The sequence below is a fragment of the Mobula hypostoma genome, chromosome 5, assembly GCF_963921235.1.
Source record: "Mobula hypostoma chromosome 5, sMobHyp1.1, whole genome shotgun sequence".
NCBI classification, from domain to species: Eukaryota; Metazoa; Chordata; class Chondrichthyes; order Myliobatiformes; family Myliobatidae; genus Mobula; species Mobula hypostoma.
In genome coordinates, this window is record NC_086101.1 from 191,965,739 (window position 1) to 191,989,133 (window position 23,395).

General features: G+C 46.5%; 1 protein-coding gene across 1 annotated transcript in view; it reads right to left on the reverse strand.

The window, feature by feature from the left end:
- Nucleotides 1–1,276: 1,276 nt before the first annotated feature.
- LOC134346388 (uncharacterized) overlaps nucleotides 1,277–23,395 on the reverse strand; it is a 29,331-nt gene continuing 7,212 nt past the window's right edge. The window contains exons 2-3 of the mRNA XM_063047746.1: nucleotides 7,081–7,464; nucleotides 1,277–2,253 (exon numbers count right to left, since the gene is read on the reverse strand). Coding sequence (XP_062903816.1) covers nucleotides 1,793–2,253; nucleotides 7,081–7,464 — 845 coding nt within the window. The 3' untranslated portion in view covers nucleotides 1,277–1,792. The remainder of the gene's footprint in view (nucleotides 2,254–7,080; nucleotides 7,465–23,395) is intronic.

The following is a 23,395-nucleotide window of genomic DNA, read 5'->3' on the forward strand; positions in this document are numbered from 1 at the left end:
ACGTCGACGATGGATGAACACATAGTCAGATGGATGATAGAAAATGGAGGGTTTTGAAGGGAGGGAGGGTTGGACTGATCTTGGAGTAAGTTACAGGTGGGCTGAATGGCCAGTACTGTGTTGTATGTTCCATGTTCCATGTTTAACACAGAGGAGAAAGAAGTTAAATTAGGTCCGTAGTGGGTTTTCCCTGGGTGCTCCAGTTCCCTCCCACAGTCCAAGGATGTACTGGCTCGTAGGTTAATTGGTCATTGTAAATTGTTCGTTGTTAATTGGTCATTGTGAATTGTGGTGGGTTCAATCGGTGGGTTTCTGGGTGGTGGGACTCATTGGGCCGGAAGGGTCTGTTCCGTGCAGTGTCTCTAAATTAATAAACAAATAAATAATGAGGTCAAGAGTCCATCTTATCGTACTAGGTGTGACGGGGTCCTGAATTACCCCTATGAACTGTGCTTTTGAAAAGAGAGAGGGAGATTTGTGGCCAGACACCTTGTTAAAAGGAGAGAGAAAGAAAGAGAGAAAGAGGTGAAGACTGCTCACAGTTTGTTTATACTTTCTACAAGGACACTGGCAGCTTCTGTGTTCTTACAGAGAGAGGAGGGAGGAGCTGTTTGATGGACAGCTAGTATTCGGCACGGTGAGATAAATGGAAGGTCAGCTTTTAGACCTGGAGACACATGGTTTTGGACACTGACTGAGCTTTGTTGTGCCAAAGAAAAGGTGCATTTTGGAGGATAGATCAAGCGGATCGATCAGTGGCTCTCGCAATATGAAAATGGTGTGACCGGTGGGGAGTTATTTGTGTCCAACCCTCGCCTGAGTTGATAATTCCACCACAGAAGAACGGTCCCCTTTGTTGTGGTCACAGTCGGTGACTTCTAAAGGATTTAGGAGGACAACGGTAAGATCGATGGCGTCAGCTCACCTGAAGACTCAAATCTCTCCCTCTCTCTCTCTCTCCATCACCACTCAACTCAATACCACGAACTGAACTGAACTTTACTCATCATCGTAAGACTATCTATTGACCCCTAGACTTGAAGAAGCTTGGTTTTCATATATTTCCACACTTAGTTATATATATAATCATTGCTAACCTGTTTGATATATCTGCATTTATATTACTGTATTGTGTAATACCATCAGTTAATAGCAATACCAGACTCCAAAGTGTTTTCCATTTCTGCTGGATCTTTAACCCGCCAGGCTAGCAGAGGGAAGGAGTGTCTTACAGCTCCTTTGGTAAAGACATATCTTTACCCTGCCATCCTGTTATACATTGCAATGCATATTTATAAAAAACTGTAAATTACAATAAGAAATATATATCTACATGTATAATTTAAAATTAAATAAGTAGCACAAAAATAGAGAAAAAAGAAAAAAGAGTGAGTTGGTCCTCACTTTTCTGACTGTCCATTCAGAAACCTGACGGCAGAAAGGAAGAAGCTCTTCCTGAAACGTTGAGTGTGTATCTTCTCTGGGAAGCTTCCTGATCCTCCGTTAGAATCCACTCATTCCTCCCAGGCTCAGGCAAGGCCCCGACCGGGGGCCCGTTGAAGGTCTGGGGGCCACCCTGTGTGAAGGACCGTCTGAGATGGAGATGTGGTGGGGAAACGGAACTCATCACCAGCTGAGGCTGGGAGTGGCTGACATAACACTCAGCCCCAGAGTCTGGACACATAATACAATGGGTTCTTTTCCGGGTCTGACCTACAGTCAGATCTCACTCAGGGACAGATGATAAACCTGGGGTGGGGATTGATTAGAGAAAGGATAATGGTAGCAGGCTTCATTTCACTCCCCCCCCCCAACTCCCAAAACCTTCCCCATACCCTGCAGAATGTGTCAATGGTTTCTGACCTAGTCTGACCTGCAGCTGGATCTCACTCTGGAACACGTAGATAAATGGGGGTGTGACTTGGCCTCTGTAGAATGAATAATCATGGCTCTTTTTCCTGAACTCAGCCAGACACAGGTAGCTGTGACTGTCCTCCACACTCAGCTGCTTTATCCTGATCGAGATGTTTCCTCGCTCTGGGTCCCCGACGAGCTCGTACCGAGTCACTCCGTTTTCCGCTGCCCACGATCCATTTTCATAACGCCTGAATGTGACGATGTGTCGGTAGGGATCCTTCCTCATCCACGTCACCGTGTGTGCGGTGAGGCTCTGCGGAGGCCGTGTGAACTCACAGGGTAACGTGACCGAAGCTCCCTTGGTTCCAGTCATCACAGAGACGCTCTCGCCGGGAGCTGAGGGAAGGACAGGTGCCAGAATAAATCAGTTAACCACCACCAAACATGTTTAACACTGACCAAATTTCCAGCCTACAAAATAATAAAAACTCCCCGCAGCACCCTCCCAAATGAAAACACTCCCACATGTGTCTGACTAATTGCAAACCATTCCAACAAGAGAAACTCTTTCGAACATAAAACAGTCCCATCAGGCAGGAGGTAGAGAAGCCTAAATCTCACACCACCACGTTCAGGAACAGCTAATTCCCTTCAACCATTCGGGTGTTAAACCAATTGACACCAACACTAATCAGTAGCGTGTTATAACACTAATCAGTACATTGTAACACCACTAGTCACAACAGTGTAACAACACTAGCCTGTGCAGTGTTTGAAGGATGTCAGTAACAAAGTCAATTCATTTCAATTCAATATAACGGTACATGGAGCTTAGAAAAATAGAAGGCTATGGATAACACTGGGTAATTTCTAAAGTAAGTACATGTTTGGCACAGATTGTGGGCCGAAGGGCCTATACTGTGCTGTAGGTTTTCTTTGTTTCTACAATTCAGTGTAACAACACTAGTCGGTACAGTGTAACAAGCCTAATCACTACAGTATAACACTAGTAATCAGTAGAGCATCACAGCAATAATCAGAAGTGTAACAACATTAATCACTACAGTGTAACAACACTAGTCAGTACAGTGTAACAAGCCTAATCAGTACAGTGTAACAACACTGATCATTACAGTGTAACAACACTAGTCACCACACTGTAACAACACTCATCAGTACGGTGTAGCACTACAGTGTATCAACACTAGGGCGACAGCATTAAAGTGGATTTTGTTTTCCTTTGGTATAATAGCTTTTTTTCTTGTAAAAACTTCCAAAAATTCTTGAAATAATTCATTTTTAATTTTAATTAATGAGTGAGACTAATAAATGCATTTCCACCTCTGAGTCCTCCTCACTAAGATAGCATTCTGTTCCCTGTTTACTCTGTAGCTCTGCTGCACACTCCATACACTTTAAAACAGTGGTCCCCAACCACCGGCCAGAAAGCATGTGCTACCAGGCCACGAGGAAACGATATGAGTCAGCTGCACCTTTCCTCATTCTCTGTCACGCACTGTTGAACTTGAACACAGGGTTGCCAACTGTCCTGTATTTGCCGTAACATCCCGTATTTTGGGCTAAATCGGTTTGTCCTATACGGGACTGCCCTTGTCCCATATTTCCCCCACCAAGTTAGAGCGTTCCTATGAAACCTTTCATGCCAAAATGGTGTGAAGCGAAGAAGCAATTACCGTTAATTTATATGGGAAAAATTTTTGAGCATTCCCAGACCCAAAAAATAACCTATCAAATAACACATAAAACCTATGTAACCAGGTGACAATTGGATCTCATTCAGTATCGTTAAAAGTGTACTTAGGCATCCATCTGGGTAATGCAGAATAGTTGTCTGTGCCTTTAAGGGAGACAGTGATGTCACTACACACGCGCGGGATAGTGGGGAGACCATTTTGTTTCTGCTGAAGACGTGGTGGGGCGTTGGAATCAGGTTCCTCCCTGAGTGTGCTGGGCATGGTGAGGAAAGGTGAGCATTAATTGACAATATCCATGTGAATTCGTTTATGCTTGTTGCCGGACCAAGAATATTGGTAATTTGACATGTTTTACATGTGGATGCTACTTTTGTCCCTTATTTGGGAGTGAGAAAGTTGGCAACCCTAACTGTAAAAGACATGTTGAGGTGAGTTGAACCCTACTTGAACACCACCACCCCCCCCCCGGACCAGTCGGCCAGTCCGCAAGAATATTGTCAATATTAAACCGGTCTGCAGGGCAAAGAAGGTTGGGGACCCTTGTTTTAAATAACATGTTATTAACATACTTGTTGGAATATTTTGTTTTATGAGTTGTGTGTGATATATGTTGTGTGGGTGCACCATGGTCCAGAGGAAAGTTGTTTCATTTTTTTGTAGATATATACAGTCAGATGGCAGTAAACATCATCTTGATCTGGATTTGAATCTCCTCTGCACCCTCTCCAGTGTAATACTGACTGTACTGAAAGTGTTCAACAGCCTGAGCTGCTGTGTTTGACCGGGAATTCTACAGTGAACCCTCTCCAGTGTAAATACTGACTGTACTGAAACATAGAAACATAGAAAATAGGTGCAGGAGTAGGCCATTCGGCCCTTTGAGCCTGCACCACCATTCAGTATGATCATGGCCGATCATCCAACTCAGAACCCTGCACCAGCCTTCCCTCCATACCCCCTGATCCCTTTAGCCACAAGGGCCATATCTGACTCCCTCTTAAATATAGCCAATGAACTGGCCTCAACTGTTTCCTGTGGCAGAGAATTCCACAGATTCACCACTCTCTGTGTGAAGAAGTTTTTCCTAATCTCGGTCCTAAAAGGCTTCCCCTTTATCCTCAAACTGTGACCCCTCATTCTGGACTTCCCCAACATCGGGAACAATCTTCCTGCATCTAGCCTGTCCAATCCCGTTAGGATTTTATATGTTTCAATAAGGTCCCCCCTCAATCTTCTAAATTCCAATGAGTATAATCCTAGTTGATCCAGTCTTTCATCATATGAAAGTCCTGCCATCCCAGGAATCAATCTGGTGAACCTCCTTTGTACTCCCCCTATGGCAAGGATGTCTTTCCTCAGATTAGGGGACCAAAACTGCACACAATACTCTAGGTGTGGTCTCACCAAGGCCTTGTACAACTGCAGTAGTACCTCCCTGCTCCTGTACTCGAATCCTCTTGCTATAAATGCCAGCATACCATTCGCCTTTTTCACTGCCTGCTGTACCTGCATGCCCACTTTCAATGACTGGTGTATAATGACACCCAGGTCTCATCGCACCTCCCTTTTTCCTAATCAGCCACCATTCAGATAATAATCTGTTTTCCTGTTTTTGCCATCAAAGTGGATATCCTCACATTTATCCACATTAAATTGCATCTGCCACGAATTGGCCACTCACCTAACCTATCCAAGTCACCCTGCATACTCTTAGCATCCTCCTCACAGCTAACACTGCCGCCCAGCTTCGTGTCATCCGCAAACTTGGAGATGCTGCATTTAATTCCCTCATCTAAGTCATTAATATATATTGTAAACAACTGGGGTCCCAGCACTGAGCCTTGCGGTACCCCACTAGTCACTGCCTGCTATTCTGAAAAGGTCCCGTTTATTCCCACTCTTTGCTTCCTGTCTGCCAACCAATTCTCTATCCACATCAATACCTTACCCCCAATACTGTGTGCTTTAAGTTTGCACACTAATCTCCTGTGTGGGTCCTTGTCAAAAGCCTTTTGAAAATCCAAATATACCACATCCACTGGTTCTCCCCTATCCACTCTACTAGTTAAATCCTCAAAAAATTCTATGAGATTCATCAGACATGACTTTCCTTTCACAAATCCATGCTGACTTTGTCCGATGATTTCACTGCTTTCCAAATGTGCTGTTATCACATCTTTGATAACTGACTCTAGCATTTTCCCCACCACCGATGTTAGGCTAACCGGTCTATAATTCCCTGGTTTCTCTCTCCCTCATTTTTTAAGAAGTGGGGTTACATTAGCCACCCTCCAATCCTCAGGAACTAGTCCAGAATCTAAAGAGTTTGAAAAAATATCACTAATGCATCCACTATTTCTTGGGCTACTTCCTTAAGCACTCTGGGATGCAAACCATCTGGCCCTGGGGATTTATCTGCCTTCAATCCCTTCAATTTACCTAACACCACTTCCCTACTAACATGTATTTCCCTCAGTTCCTCCATCTCACTGGACCCTTTGTCCCCTACTATTTCTGGAAGATTATTTATGTCCTCCTTAGTGAAGACAGAATCAAAGTAGTTATTCAATTGGTCTGCCATGTCCTTGCTCCCCATAATCAATTCACCTGTTTCTGTCTGTAGGGGACCTACATTTGTCTTAAGTGTTCAACAGCCTGAGCTGGTGTGTTTGACAGGGAATTCTACAGTGAACACTTTCCATTGTAAATACTTACCGTACTGAAAGTTGCCGTGCAGCTTGACAATGTTGTTGAGAAGGCGTATGGCGTGTTGGTCTTCATCAACCATGGAACTGAGTTCAAGAGCCGTGAGGTAACGTTACAGCTATATAAGACCCCTCCCCGCCCCCCCCCCCGGAGTACTGTGTTCATTTCTGGTAACCTCATTACAGGAAGGATGTGGATATTATAGAGAGAGTATAGAGCAGATTTACCAGGATGTTGCCTGGATTGGGGAGCATGCCTTATGAGAACAGGTTGAGTGAACTCAGCCTTTTTTCCTTGGAATGACAGAGAATGAGAGGTGATCTAATAGAGGTGTATAAGATGATAAGAGGCATTGGGTTTCCCCAAGGCTGAAATGGCTAACATGAAGGAGTATAGTTTTGAAATAGGAGAGGGAGAAGAGGGGGAGAGGAGACTCTCAGACAGGTACACGGATGTTATAGAAATGGAGGAGTATGTGGGAGGGGGAGGAGGGGGAGAAGGGGGATGGGAGAGGGGGAGGGGAAAGAGGTGGAGGGGGAAGACTCTCAGACAGGTACACGGATGTTATAGAAATGGAGGGTATGTAGGAGGCAAGGGTTAGATTGATTTTGGAACAGGTTTAAGGGCCAGCACAACATTGTGGGCTGAAGGGCCTGTACGGTGCTGCAGTGCTTTGACGTACAATTTGACATGATTATCCTGCAAAATATACTTGTAAATTATGCATAAAATGTTTTCAGGGAGATAAAATGTGAAATGATTAGTGTAGTTTTACAACTCAATGTTTGAACATTGTCCTCACCTCTCACAGACAGATTTGTTAGAACCGGCGTTTGAAAGTTATCAATATTGAGCTCCACCCGGCACCAATACCGACCACCGTCACTCCGGTTCAGACGCTGCACCATTATCGAGGCATCTCTCTGCCTGAGGTTCCCCACGAATCCGAACCGCCCTCCTCCAGTCTTCAGTGTTGTTGTATCGCACCCGGAGCGGCCGGAACCGGGATATGAGCAGCGAAATACCGGTTTTTTACCACCTGGTTTCTCCCTGAACCAGATCACGGTGCCGGAAGGGACGAGGTCAGTGGGTGGGTGGGTGAAAGTACACGGTAACACAGCGGAGGCTCCTTCCACCGCAGAGACCACATCAGCGCCGGACATTGACCAATTATTGTGTGAATACTCTGCAGAGAGAGAGAGAGATACTGGGAGTGAGTGAGACAGGGATTGAGTGAGTGAGTGCGAGAGAGGGGGAGAGAGGGAGAGAGAGAGAGAGAGTGTGTGAGTGAGTGAGTGAGAGTGAGAGAATGAGAGTGACAGAGAGAGAGATACTGGGAGTGAGTGAGACAGGGATTGAGTGAGTGACAGAGAGTGTGTGAGTGGGAGGACGGGTAGACAGAGGTCGATATTTGAACATCTGTGGGGGTAAAAGAACACTGAAGTTTTGGGCTTGCATCGGGACTGATAGAGGACTGTTGAATGGCCAGAGTGAAAGGAAAGGGGAGAGGCAGCAGTCTGAGGGGATTGTCTGATTGAGGAGTGGAGAGTTAGGAGTCTGAAGTGATTCATGTATTGAGGAGTGGTCAGGCAGAAGTATGACGTGATTGTTAGATTCAGGAGGGGTGAGACAGGAGTCTGAGGTGATTAATGGATTGAAGAGGGCTGAGACGGAAGTCTGAGTTGATTGAAGGATTAAGGAGGGGTGAGACAGGATTCTGAGGCAATTGATGGATTCAGGAGGGGTGAGACTTCTCTGAGGTGATTGATGGACTGTGGAGGGGTGAGACAGAGGTCTGAGATGATTAGTGGATTGAGGAGGGGCGAGACAGGAGTCTGAGGTGATTGATAGTTTGAGGAGGAGCGAGACAGGAGTCTGAGGTGATTGATGGATTGAGGAGGGTTGAGACAGGAGTCTCGGCTGATTGTTCTATTGACCCGAATCTGGGTCATACCCTCCAAATATGCGGACCTGCCTCTCGGTTTTTTTGCACTACCTTACTTTCCCTTTTCTATTTTCTATTTATGATTTATAGTTAAATTTTTATGATATTTACTATCGATTTGTATTCCAGGGAGCGCAAAGTGCAGAATCAAATATCACTCTGATGATTGTATGCTCTAGTATCAATTGTTTGGTGACAATAAAGTAATAATAATAATAATACTGGGGAGGGTTGAGGCAGGGGTCTGTATGATTTATGGATCAGGACAGATGAGACAGGATTCTGAGGTGATTGATGGATTGAGAAGGAGTGAGAAATGTGTCTGAGGTAATTCATGGATTGAGGAGGATTGAGACAGGGTTCTGTCGTGATTGATGGATTAAGTAGCCGTGAGACAGGAGTCTGAGGTGATTGATGGATTGAGAAGGGGTGAAACAGGAGTGCAAGGTGATTGATAGATTGAGGAAGTGTGAGACAAAGTTTGTGTTGATTGGTGGATTGAGGAGGGTTGAGACATGAGTCTGAGGTGATTCATGGTTTGAGGAGGAGTGAGATGAGTCTGATGTGATTGATGGATTGAGGAGGGCTGAGACATGAGTCTGTGGTTCTAGATGGAATGAGGAGTGTGAGAGTGGGGTCTGAGGTGATTCAGTGACTGAGGTGGAGTGAGACAACTGTCCGAGGTGATTGATGGATTGTGGAGTGGTGAGACAGGAGTCTGAGGTGATTGATGGATTGAGGAGGGGTGAGACAGGAGTCTGAGGTGATTGATGGATTGAGGAGGGGTGAGACAGGAGTCTGAGGTGATTGATGGATTGAGGAGGGTGAGACAGGAGTCTGAGGTGATTGATGGATTGAGGAGGGGTGAGACAGGAGTCTGAGGTGATTGATGGATTGAGGAGGGGTGAGACAGGAGTCTGAGGTGATTGATGGATTGAGGAGGGGTGAGATGGTTGTCTGAAGTGATTAATGCATTGAGGAGAGGGACACAGGAGATAGAAATGATTGATGCATTGAGGGGAGGGACACAGGAGATTGAAATGATTGATGCATTGAGGGGAGGGACACAGAAGATTGAAATGATTGATGGATTGACGGGAGGGACACAGGAGATTGAAATGATTGATGCATTGAGGAGAGGGACACAGGAGATTGAAATGATTGATGCATTGAGGGGAGGGACACAGGAGATTGAAATGATTGATGCATTGAGGGGAGGGACACAGGAGATTGAAATGATTGATGCATTGAGGGGAGGGACACAGGAGATTGAAATGATTGATGCATTGAGGGGAGGGACACAGGAGATTGAAATGATTGATGCATTGAGGAGGTTTGAGGCAGGATTCCCAATGATTGGTGGTTTGAGGAGGGGTGAGGTAGTGGTCTGTGGTGATCAATGGATTGAGGATGGGTCAGACAGGATTCTGTTGTGATTGATGGACTGAGGACGGGTGAGACAGTAGTCTGACGTGATTGATAAATTGAGGAGGGGTGAGAGAGGAGTCTGAGGTAATTGACGGATTGAGGACGGGTGAGAAAAGAGGCTGAGATAATTGATGAATTGAGGAGGGTGAGAGTTGACTCCAAGGTGACTGATGGATTGATGGACAGGAGTCTGAAGTGATTGATGGGTGAAGGAGGGGTAAAACAGAATTTTGAAGTGGTTGATAATTTGTCAAGTGGGAACACTGGAGTCTGAAGTGATTGTTGGTTTGAGGATGGGTGAGAAGTATCTGAGGTGATTGATGGATTGTGGAGGGTGAGACTGGAGTCTGAGGAGATTGATGGATTGAGGAGGGGTGAGGCATTTGTCTGAGGTGGCTGATGGATTGAGGAGGGTTTAGACAGGAGTCTAAAGTGATTAATGGATTGAGGAGTGAGATAAGTCTGAGGTAAGTGATGGATTGAGGAGGGGTGAGATAGGAGTCTGAGGTGATTGGATTAAGGAGCAGTGAGACAAGGCTGAGGTGATTTTGATGGATTGAGGAAGAGTGAGACAAGTCTGAGGTGATTGATGGTTTGAGGAGGGTTAAGACAGGATTTTGAAGTGATTGATGGTTTGTCGAGCCGGGAGACAGGAGTCTGAAGTTATTGATGTTATTGAGGTTTATGGGTAACCCTCGGTAATTTCTCAGGTAAGGACATATCCGGCACAGCTTTGAGGACTGAAGGGCCTATATTGTGCTGTAGGTTTTCTGTGATTCTGTGTTTCTAAAACAATGGAATAGACAATAAGATTACATCACCGGCGCATGTCATGAAATTTGTTATTTTAAGCAATGTATTATAATAAAATCTGTAAATTACAGTAAGTGCATATAAAATAAGGAAAGTAAATAAATAAGTTGTGGTAAAAGAGTGAAAAAGTACTGAGGAAGTGCTCATGGATTCACTGTTCATTCAGAAATCTGATGGCAGAGGGGAAGAAGCTGTTCCTGAAACATTGAGTGTGTGCCTTCGGGCTCCTGTACCTCCTCCCTGATGGTAGCAATGAGAAGAGGGCAGGTCCTGGGTGCTGGGGGTCTGTAATGATGGATGCCGCCTTTTTGAGGCATTGCATTTTGAAGCTGTCCTGGGTGTTGGGGACACTAGTGCTCGTGATGGAACTGACTGAGTTTACAACTTTCTGCTGCTCTCTCTGATCCTGAGCAGTGGCCCCTCCAGACCAGATGGTGATACTCCAGGCCGGGTCTTTATGTGCTGCTATTGTGACTCCCGTCTCCCCTTCCGCCACCAATACTCTGCAACCCCGTCTCCCTCAGATCCCACCGTCAGCTCCTGGGCCCTCAGAGGCTCCATCTTCCTCTCACCCCAACCCTCCCCCCTCCCCCCTCCACTGACACCCCCAGCCTCCCCCCTCCCGCCTCTGATCCCAGCTCTCATCCGTGCCGGGTCTTTACCATCCCCTCCGACCTTCAGCTGTCGGAGGCAGAACGCTCTGTCTTCAGTAAGGGCCTCACCTTTGTCCCTCTTCGCCCACACCTCAGCGAGTTCCACGTTCCCCATGACGCGGAACTCTTCTTCCGCCGTCTCCGTCCCTATTTCTTCGGCAAGGACTCTTCCACCCCCACCGATGACCCCTTCTCCCGTCTTCATCCCTCCTCCTCTTCATAGATACCCCGCTCTGGTCTTCTGCCTGCTCTGGATCTCTTTATTGCCAACTGCCGACGGGACATCAACCGTCTCGACTTCACCGCACCTTGTCCCCATTCCAACCTCACTCCTTCGGAACGCTCTGCTCTCCGCTCCCTCCGCACTAATCCTAACATTATTATTAAACCCGCTGATAAGGGGGGTGCTGTTGTAGTCTGGTGTACTGACCTCTACCTTGCCGAGGCACAGCGACAACTCGCGGATACCTCCTCTTATTTACCCCTCGATCGTGACCCCACTAAGGAGCACCAGCCATTGTCTCCCACACCATCACCGACTTTATCCGCTCAGGGGATCTCCCATCCACTGCTACCAACCTTATAGTTCCCACACCTCGCACTTCCTGTTTCTACCTCCTACCCAAGATCCACAAACCTGCCTGTCCTGGCAGACCTATTGTCTCAGCTTGCTCCTGCCCTACCGGACTCGTTTCTGCATACCTCGACACGGTTTTATCACCCCTTGTTCAATCCCTTCCTACCTATGTTCGTGACACTTCTCACGCTCTTAAACTTTTCGATGATTTTAAGTTCCCTGGCCCCCAACCGCTTTATTTTCACCATGGATGTCCAGTCCCCCATCAGGAAGGTCTCAAAGCTCTCCGCTTCTTTTTGGATTCCAGACCTAACCTGTTCCCCTCTACCACCACTCTGCTCCGTCTAGCAGAATTAGTCCTTACTCTTAATAATATCTCCTTTGGCTCCTCCCACTTCCTCCAGACTAAAGGTGTAGCTATGGGCACCCGTATGGGTCCTAGCTATGCCTGCCTTTTTGTTGGGTTTGTGGAACAATCTATGTTCCGTGCCTATTCTGGTATCTGTCCCCCACTTTTCCTTCACTACATCGACGACTGCATTGGAGCTGCTTTCTGCACGCTTGCTGAGCTCGTTGACTTCATTAACTTTGCCTCCAACTTTCACCCTGCCCTCAAGTTTACCAGGTCCATTTCCGACACCTCTCTCCCCTTTCCAGATCTTTCTGTCTCTATCTCTGGAGACAGTTTATCTGCTGATGTCTACTATAAGCCTACTGACTCTCACAGCTATCTGGACTATTCCTCTTCTCACCTTGTCTCTTGCAAAAATGCCATCCCCTTCTCGAAATTCCTCCGTCTCCGTCGCATCTGCTCTCAGGATGAGTCTTTTCATTCCAGGACGAGGGAGATATCCTCCTTTTTTAAAGAAAGGGGCTTCCCTTCCTCCACCATCAACTCTGCTCTCAAACGCGTCTCTCCATTTCACGCACATCTGCCCTCACTCCATCCTCCCGTCACCCCACTAGGAATAGGGTTCCCCTGGTCCTCACCTACCACCCCACCAGCCTCCGGGTCCAACATATTATTCTCCGTAACTTTCACCACCTCCAATGGGATCCCACCACTAAGTCCATCTTTCCCTTCCCCCGCTCTCTCCTTCCCGCAGGGATCGCTCCCTACGTGACTCCCTTGTCCATTTGTCCCCCCCATCCCTCCCCACTGATCTCCCTCCTGGCACTTATCCTTGTAAGCGGAACAAGTGCTACACATGCCCTTACACTTCCTCCCTTACCACCATTCAGGGCCCCAGACAGTCCTTCCAAGTGAGGCGACACTTCACCTGTGAGTCGTCTGGGGTGATATACTGCATCCGATGTGGCTTTCTATATATTGGCGAGACCCGACGCAGACTGGGAGATCGTTTTGCTGAACAGCTACACTCTGTCCGCCAGAGAAAGCAGGATCTCCCAGTGGCCACACATTTTAATGCCACATCCCATTCCCATTCTGATATGTCTATCCACGGCCTCCTCTACTGTAAAGATGAAGCCACACTCAGGTTGGAGGAACAGCACCTTATATTCCGTCTGGGTAGCCTCCAACCTGATGGCATGAAAATTGACTTCTCAAACTTCCGCTAATGCCGCACCTCCCCCTCATACCCCATCTGTTATTTATTTATATACACACATTCTTTCTCTCACTCTCCCTTTTCTCCCTCTGTCTCTCTGACTATACCCCTTGCCCATCCTCTGGGTTTTCCCCCCTCCCCCTTTTCCTTCTCCCTGGGCCTCCTGTCCCATGATCCTCTCATATCCCTTTTGCCAATCACCTGTCCAGCTCTTGGCTCCATCCCTCCCCCTCCTGTCTTCTCCTCTCATTTCGGATCTCCCCCTCCCCCTCCCATTTTCAAATTTCTTACCAGCTCTTCATTCAGTTAGTCCTGACGAAGGGTCTCGGCCTGAAACGTCGACTGTACCTTTTCCTAGAGATGCTGCCTGGCCTGCTGCGTTCACCAGCAACTTTGATGGGTGATGCAGCCAGTTAGAATGCTCTCCAGGTATATCTATCGAAATTTTCCTGTGTCTTTGGTGACAAACCTGTTCACCTCAGACTCTGAATGAACCATACTGTATTACAGGCTGGGGTTGAGTCAGGGTTTCGGGGGTTTGTCATTGTCGTCTGTTCCCTGGGTCTGATGGCATTTACAATCCTGCCATTTCATTTTCAGGAGGGGAAGTGATTGGAGAATCGGGGGCACCGGTTACGGAGGAGAGCTCTTGGAATTACCTCGGAGTGACGGAACAGTTGCAGCATGCAGAAGGCCATTCAGCCCATTGTGTTCATACTGGCCCTGTGTAAGAACAACCCAGTCAGTCCCACTCCCCCACCACCATATTCTGGCATCTTTCCCCTTCCTTTCCAGTCCTGGTGAAGGGCATCAGGTCAAAACATTGACTGTTTATTCCCCTCGATAGACGCTGCCTGACCTGCTCAGATCCTGCAGCATTCTGTGTGTTTCTCCCGTGGTGGTAGATCGTGATGTCAGAAGGTCATTTTTATTCCCTGGAAATGGGAAACAGAGTGACACCGTGAATCACAGGCACCTGGTGAGCCAGATAGGGAACAACCAGGATTTCTCAACAGCAGATGATCATAGATTTACTGTATTTAACACGAGAACATAGAACACAGAACAGTCCAGCACAGGAACAGGCGCTTCGGCCCACAATGTTGTGCTGAACCAATGAAATTAGTAATCCAATGACCAACTAAACTAATCCCCTCTGCCTGCACAATGTCCATTCCCTTCCATTTTCCTCACATCCATGAGCCGATCTAAATGTCTGTTAAAAATCTCTGATGTATCTGTCTGTAACACCTCCCCAGGCAGAGTGTTCCAGGCACCTGGCACTCTGGGTGTAAAACATTTAGCCCTCACATCCCCTTTCATCCTCAATGCAGGCCTTTGGTGTCAGATATTTCAACCCTGGGAGGAAGATACTGTCTGTCTACTCTATCTCTGCCTCTCATAATCTTACAAACTCTACCAAATCTCCCCTCAACATTGATTTCTCCATCTTCCGGTAATTTCTTCTCCCTTCCTCCTTCCCCCTTCTCCCTGATATTGTTCCCGTTCTGGTTACTCTCTTACCCCTTCTCTTCTCCTCACCTTCCTATCACCTCCCTCTGGTTCCCCTTCTCCTTCCTTTTCTCCCATGGTCTACTCTCCTATCCTATCAGATTCCTTCTTCTTCAGCCCTTTACCTTTTCCACCTATCACCTCTCAGCTTCTTACTTCATCCCGCTGCCCTACCCGAACACCTTCTCTCTCACCTGGTCTCACCTATCACCTGCCATCTTGTACTCCTTCCCCTCCTCCCACCTTCGTATTCTGTCTTAGAACATAGAAATTTACAGAACATTACAGGCCTTTCGTACCACAATGTTGGGCCGACCATGTAATCTACTCTAGAAACTGCCTAGGATTCCCCTAGCGCGTAGTCCTCTATATTTCTAAGCTCCATGTACCTATCTGAGAGGCTCTTAAAAGACCCTATGGTATCACTTCCATCACCACCTCTGACAATTCATTCCACGCACCCACCATTTTCTGTGTAAAAACTTCCCCCTGATATCCCCTTGGTACCTATTTCCAAGCACCTTAAAACTATTCCCCCTCATGCTAGCCATTTCAGCCCTGGGGAAAAGCCTCTGGCTATCCACACGATCAATGCCTCTCATCATCTTATACACCTCTATCAGGTCACCTCTCATCCTCCATCGCTCCAAGGAGAAAAGGCCAAGTTCACTCAACCTATTCTCATAAGGTATGCCTTCCAATCCAGGCAACATCCTTGTAACATACATCAAAGTTGCTGGTGAACGCAGCAGGCCAGGCAGCATCTATAGGAAGAGGCGCAGTCGACGTTTCAGGCCGAGACCCTTCGTCAGGACTAACTGAAGGAAGAGTGAGTAAGGGAGTGAGTCGACTGGGGTGATATACTGCGTCCGGTGCTCCCGATGTGGCCTTTTATATATTGGTGAGACCCGACGCAAACTGGGAGACCGCTTTGCTGAACATCTACGCTCTGTCCGCCAGAGAAAGCAGGATCTCCCAGTGGCCACACATTTTAATTCCACATCCCATTCCCATTCTGACATGTCTATCCACGGCCTCCTCTACTGTAAAGATGAAGCCACACTCAGGTTGGAGGAACAACACCTTATATTCCGTCTGGGTAGCCTCCAACCTGATGGCATGAACATTGACTTCTCTAACTTCCGCTAGGCCCCACCTCCCCCTCGTACCCCATCTGTTACTCTTTTTAATGCACACATTCTTTCTCTCACTCTCCTTTTTCTCCCTCTGTCCCTCTGAATATACCTCTTGCCCATCCTCTGGGTCACCCCCCCCCCCGTCTTTCTTCCCGGACCTCCTGTCCCATGATCCTCTCGTATCCCCTTCTGCCTATCACCTGTCCAGCTCTCGGCTCCATCCCTCCCCCTCCTGTCTTCTCCTATCATTTTGCATCTCCCCCTCCCCCTCCAGCTTTCAAATCCCTTACTCACTCTTCCTTCAGTTAGTCCTGACGAAGGGTCTCGGCCTGAAACGTCGACTGCGCCTCTTCCTATAGATGCTGCCTGGCCTGCTGCGTTCACCAGCAACTTTGATGTATGTTGCTTGAATTTCCAGCATCTGCAGAATTCCTGTTGTTAACATCCTTGTAAATCGCTTTTGCCTTCTCTCTATAGTTTCCACATCCTTCCTGTAGTGATCTGACCAGAACTGAACACAGTATTCCAAGTGGGGTCTGACCAAGGTTTTATATAGCTGTAACATTACCTCACGGCTCTTGAACTCAAGCCCACAGTTGATAAATGCCAAGACATCATACACCTTCTTAACAACACTGTCAACCTGCGCAGCAGCTTTGAGTGTCCTAGGGACACAGATCCCAAGATCTCACTGATCCTCCACACTGCCAAGTCTTACCATTAATACTATTTTCTGTCTTCAAATTTGATCTACCAAAAGGAGCCACTTCACACTTATCTGGGTTGAAGTCCATCTGCCACTTCTCAGCCATTTCTGCATCCTATCAATGTCCCGCTGTAACCTCTGTCAACACTCCACACTATCCACAACTCCCCCAACCTTTGTGTCATCAGCAAACTATCTAACTCATCCTTCTACTTTTTCATCCAGGTCACTTTTAAAGATCACAAAGAGGAGGGGTCCCAGAACAGATCCCTGCAGAACTCCATTGTTCACCGACCTCCATGCAGAATATGGACCATCTACAGCCACCCTTTGCCTCCTGTGGGCAAGCCAGTTCTGGATCCACAAAGCAAGGTCCCCTGAGTTCCCATCCTTCCTTACTTTCCGAAGGAACCCAGCATGGGGAACCTTATCAAATGGCTTACTGAAATCCATATACACGACATCAGCTGCTCTACCTTCATCTATGTGTTTTGTTACATCCTCAAGGAATTCAATCATATTCATAAGACGTGACCTGCCCTTAACAAAGCCATGCTGACCAGCCCTAATCAGATTATGCCTCTCCAAATACTCATAAATCCTGCCTCTCAGGATCTTCTCCAACAACTTGCTCACCACTGAAGTCAGATTCACTGGTCCATACTTTCCTGGGTTCTCTCTACTCCCTTTCTTGAACAAGGGAACAATACTTGCAAACTTCCAATCCCCGGTACTTATCTCATTCCGATCAATAATGCAAAGATCGTCGCAAGAGGCTCAGCAATCACCTCCCTTGCTTCCCACAGTAGCCTGGGGTATATCTCAACCAGTCCCAGTAACTTATCTAACTTTATGCTTTTCAAAAGCTCTGGCACATCCTCTCTCCATGCACACGTTTCCACCATCGCACCTAATTGGTCCTATTCTCACACAGCTCATCCTCTTACTCTTCACATACTAGTAGAATACCTTGGGTTTTTCCTTAATCCTGCTCACCAAGGCCTTCTCATGGCCCCTTCAGGCTCTCCTAATTCTATTCTTAAGCTCCCTCCTAGCAAACTTGTAACTTTCTAGAGCTCTAGCAGTACCTAGTTTCTTGAACCTTTCGTAAGCTTTTCTATTCTTCTTAACTAGATTTTCTACATCCTTTGTACACCATGGTCCTTTAACCCTACCAACCTTTCCCTGCCTCAATGGAACATACCTGTGCAGAACACCATGCAAATGTTCCCTGAACATTTGCCACATTTTGGCCGTGCATTTCCCTGGGAACATCTGCTCCCAATTTACGCTCCTAAGTTCCTGCCTAACAGCATCATATTTCCCCCGACGCCAATTACATGTTTTCTCAGAATGTCTGCTCCTATCCCTCTCCAGCACTATGGTGAAGGAGACAGAGTTGCGGTCACTACCTCCAAAATGCTCTTCCACCGAGAGATCTGACAGCTGACCAGGTTCATTTCCCAATTCCAGATCAAGTACAGCCGCTCCTCCAGTTGGCTTATCTACATTTTGTGTCAGGAAGCCTTCTGACATTTTGAGAATCCATTCCTGCCCTGGTGCCAGCCAAGTCTCTGTAATGGCCACTACCTCATAATTACATACATGGAATTATGAGGTAGTGGCCATTACAGAGACTTGGCTGGCACCAGGGCAGGAATGGATTCTCAATATTCCTGGACTTCAGTGCTTCAAAAGGGATAGAGGGCGGAAAAATGGGAGGAGGGGTGGCATTACTGGTCAGGGATACTATCATAGCTACAGAAAGAGTGGGTAATGTAGCAGGATCCTCTTTTGAGTCAGTATGGGTGGAAGTCAGGAAACGGAAGGGAGCAGTTACTCTTTTGGGGGTATTCTATAGGCCCCCTGGTAGCAGCAGAGATACAAAGGAGCAGATTGGGAGGCAGATTTTGGAAAGGTGCAAAAATAACAGGGTTGTTATCATGGGTGACTTCAACTTCCCTAATATTGATTGGCACCTGATTAGTTCCAAGGGTTTAGATGGGGCAGAGTTTGTTAAGTGTGTCCAGGACGGATTCCTGTCACAGTATGTGGACAGGCCGACTCGGGGGAATGCCATACTAGATCTAGTACTAGGTAATGAACCGGGTCAGGTCACAGATCTCTCAGTGGGTGAGCATCTGGGGGACAGTGACCAACGCTCACTGGCCTTTAGCATTATCATGGAAAAGGATAGAATCAGAGAGGACAGGAAAATGTTTAATTGGGGAAAAGCAAATTATGAGGCTATAAGGCTAGAACTTGCGGGTGTGAATTGGGATGATGTTTTTGCAGGCAAATGTACTATAGACATGTGGTTGATGTTCAGAGATCTCTTGCAGGATGTTAGGGATAAATTTGTCCTGGTGAGGAAGATAAAGAATGGTAGGGTGAAGGAACCATGGGTGAAAAGTGAGGTGGAAAATCTAGTCAGGTGGAAGGCGGCAGCATACATGAGGTTTAGGAAGCAAGGATCAGATGGGTCTATTGAGGAATATAGGGAAGCAAGAAATGAGCTTAAGAAGGGGCTGAGAAGAGCAAGAAGGGGGCATGAGAAGGCCTTGGCGAGTAGGGTAAAGGAAAACCCCAGGGCATTCTTCAATTATGTGAAGGGAAAAAGGCTGAAAGGAGTGAAGGTAGGACTGATAAGAGATAAAGGTGGGAAGATGTGCCTGGAGTCTGTGAAAATGAAGGAGGTCCTCAATGAATACTTCTCTTCGGTATTCACCAATGAGAGGGAACTTGATGACGGTGAGGATAATATGAGTGAGGTTGATGTTCTGGAGCATATTGATATTAAGGGAGAGGAGGTGTTGGAGTTGTTAAAATACATTAGGACGGATAAGTCCCCGGGGCCTGACGGAATATTCCCCAGGCTGCTCCACGAGGCAAGGGAAGAGATTGCTGAGCCTCTGGCCTAGATCTTTATGTCCTCGTTGTCCACGGGCATGATACCGGAGGATTGGAGGGAGGTGAATGTTGTCCCCTTGTTCAAAAAAGGTAGTAGGGATAGTCCGGGTAATTATAGGCCAGTGAGCCTTACGTCTGTGCTGGGAAAGCTGTTGGAAAAGATTCTTAGAGATAGGATCCATGGGCATTTAGAGAATCATGGTCTGATCAGGGACAGTCAACATGGCTTTGTGAAGGGCAGATCGTGTCTAACCAGCCTGATAGAGTTCTTTGAGGAGGTCACCAGGCATATAGATGAGAGTAGTGCAATGGATGTGATCTATATGGATTTTAGTAAGGCATTTGACAAGGTTCCACATGGTAGGCTTATTCAGAAAGTCAGAAGGCATGGGATCCAGGGAAGTTTGGCCAGGTGGATTCAGAATTGGCTTGCCTGCAGAAGGCAGAGGGTGGTTGTGGTGGGAGTACATTCAGATTGAAGGACTGTGACTAGTGGTGTCCCACAAGGATCAGTTCTGGGACCTCTACTTTTTGTGATTTTTATTAACGATCTGGATGTGGGGGTAGAAGGGTGGGTTGGCAAGTTTGCAGATGACACAAAGGTTGATGGTGCTGTACATAGTGTAGAGGATTGTCAAAGATTGCAAAGAGACATTGATAGGATGCAGAAGTGGGCTGAGAAGTGGCAGATGGAGTTCCATAGAAACCATAGAAACTACAGCACAGAAACAGGCCCTTTGGTCCTTCTTGGCTGTGCCGAACCATTTTCTGCCTAGTCCCACTGACCTGCACACGGACCATATCCCTCCATACACCTTCCATCCATGTATCTGTCCAATTTATTCTTAAATGTTAAAAAAGAACCCGCATTTACCACCTCGTCTGGCAGCTCATTCCATACTCCCACCACTCTCTGTGTGAAGAAGCCCTCCCAAATGTTCCCTTTAAACTTCCCCCCCCTCACCCTAAACCCATGTCCTCTGGTTTTTTTCTCCCCTTGCCTCAGCGGAAAAAGCCTGCTTGCATTCATTCTATCTATACCCATCATAATTTTATATACCTCTATCAAATCTCCCCTCATTCTTCTACTCTCCAGGGAATAAAATCCCAACGTATTCAACCTTTCTCTGTAACTGAGTTTCTCAAGTCCCGGCAACATCCTTGTAAACCTTCTCTGCACTCTTTCAACCTTATTTATATCCTTCCTGTAATTTGGTGACCAAAACTGAACACAATACTCGAGATTCGGCCTCACCAATGCCTTATACAACCTCATCATAACATTCCAGCTCTTATACTCAATACTTTGATTAATAAAGGCCAATGTACCAAATGCTCTCTTTACGACCTTATCTACCTGTGACGCCACTTTTAGGGAATTTTGCATCTGTATTCCCAGATCTCTCTGTTCCACTGCACTCCTCAGTGCCTTACCATTAACCCTGTATGTTCTACCTTGGTTTGTCCTTCCAATGTGCAATACCTCACACTTGTCAGTATTAAACTCCACCTGCCAATTTTTAGCCCATTTTTCCAGCTGGTCCAAGTCCCTCTGCAGGCTCTAAAAACCTTCCTCACTGTCTACTACACCTCCAATCTTTGTATCACCCGCAAACTTGCTGATCCAATTTACCACATTATCATCCAGATCATTGATATAGATGACAAATAACAATGGACCCAGCACTGATCCCTGTGGCACACCACTAGTCACAGGCCTCCACTCAGAGAAGCAATTCTCTACCACCACTCTCTGGCTTCTTCCATCGAGCCAATGTCTAATCCAATTTACCACCTCTCCATGTATACCTAGCGACTGAATTTTCCTAACTAACCTCCCATGCGGGACCTTATCAAAGGCCTTACTGAAGTCCATGTAGACAATATCCATTGCCTTCCCTTCATCCACTTTCCTGGTAACCTCCTCGAAAAACTCTAATAGATTGGTCAAACATGACTTACCACGCACAAAGCCATGTTGACTCTCCCTAATAAGTCCCAGTCTATCCAAATGCTTGTAGATTCTGTCTCTTAGTACTCCCTCCAATAACTTACCTACTACCGACGTTAAACTTACTGGCCTATAATTTCCCAGATTACTTTTCGATCCTTTTTTAAACAATGGAACAACATGGGCCACTCTCCAATCCTCCGGCACCTCACCTGTAGACAGCGACATTTTAAATATTTCAGCCAGGGCCCCTGCAATTTCAACACTAGTCTCCTTCAAGGTCCGAGGGAACACCCTGTCAGGTCCCGGGGATTTATCCACTTTAATTTTCCTCAAGACAGCAAGGACCTCCTCCTTTTCGATCTGTACAGTTTCCATAATCTCACTACTTGTTTTCCTTAATTCCATAGACTTCATGCCTGTTTCCTTAGTAAACACAGACGCAAAAAACCTATTTAAGATCTCCCCCATTTCCTTTGGTTCCGCACATAGCTGACCACTCTGATCTTCAAGAGGACTAATTTTATCCCTTACAATCCTTTTGCTCTTAATATACCTGTAAAAGCTCTTTGGATTATCCTTCACTTTGACTGCCAAGGCAACCTCATGTCTTCTTTTAGCCCTCCTGATTTCTTTCTTAAGTATTTTCTTGCACTTCTTATACTCCGCAAGCACCTTATTTACTCCCTGCTTCCTATACACGTCATACAACTCCCTCTTCTTCTTTATCACAGTTGCAATATCCCTTGAGAACCAAGGTTCCTTATTCCTACTCACCTTGCCTTTAATCCTGACAGGAACATACGTATTCTGCACTCTCAAAATTTCTGCTTTGAAGGCTTCCCACCTACCGATCACATCCATGCCAGAGAACAACCTGTCCCAAACCACACTTTTTAGATCCTTTCTCATTTCTTCACATTTGGCCTTCTTCCAGTTAAGAACCTCAACCCTAGGACCAGATCTATCCTTGTCCATGATCAAGTTGAAACTAATGGTGTTATGATCACTGGAACCAAAGTGCTCCCCTACACAGACTTCTGTCACTTGTCCTAACTCGTTTCCTAACAGGAGATCCAATATTGCATCCCCTCTAGTTGGTCCCTCTATATATTGATCAATCCGGAGAAGTGTGAGGTGGTACACTTTGGAAGGACAAACTCCAAGGCAGAGTACAAAGTAAATGACAGGATACTTGATAGTGTGGAGGAGCAGTGGGATCCGGGGGTATATGTCCACTGATCCCTGATAGTTGCTTCACAGGTGAATAGGGTAGTTAAGAAAGCTTATGGGGTGTTAGCTTTCATAAGTCAAGGGATAGAGTTCAAGAGTCGCGATGTAATGATGTAGTTCTATAAAACTCTGGTTAGGCCACACTTGGAGTACTGTGTCCAGTTCTGGTCACCTCACTATAGGAAGGATGTGGAAGCATTGGAAAGGGTACAGAGGAGATTTACCAGGATGCTGCCTGGTTTAGAGAGTATGCATTATGATCAAAGATTAAGGGAGCAAGGGCTTTACTCTTTGGAGAGAAGGAAGATGAGAGGAGACATGATAGAAGTATACAAGATAATAAGAGGAATAAATAGAGTGGATAGCCAGCACCTCTTCCCCAGGGCACCACTGCTCAATACAAAAGGACATGGCTTTAAGGTAAGGGGTGGGAAGTTCAAGGGGGATATTAGAGGAATGTTTTTTACTCAGAGAGTGGTTGGTGCGTGGAATGCACTGCCTGAGTCAGTGGTGGAGGCAGATACACTAGTGAAGTTTAAGAGACTACTAGACAGGTATATGGAGGAATTTAAGCTGGGGGCTTATATGGGAGGCAGGGTTTGAGGGTCAGCACAACATTGAAGGGCCTGTACTGTGCTGTACTATTCTATGTTCTACGTTCTTCCTGAACACACCTAACAAA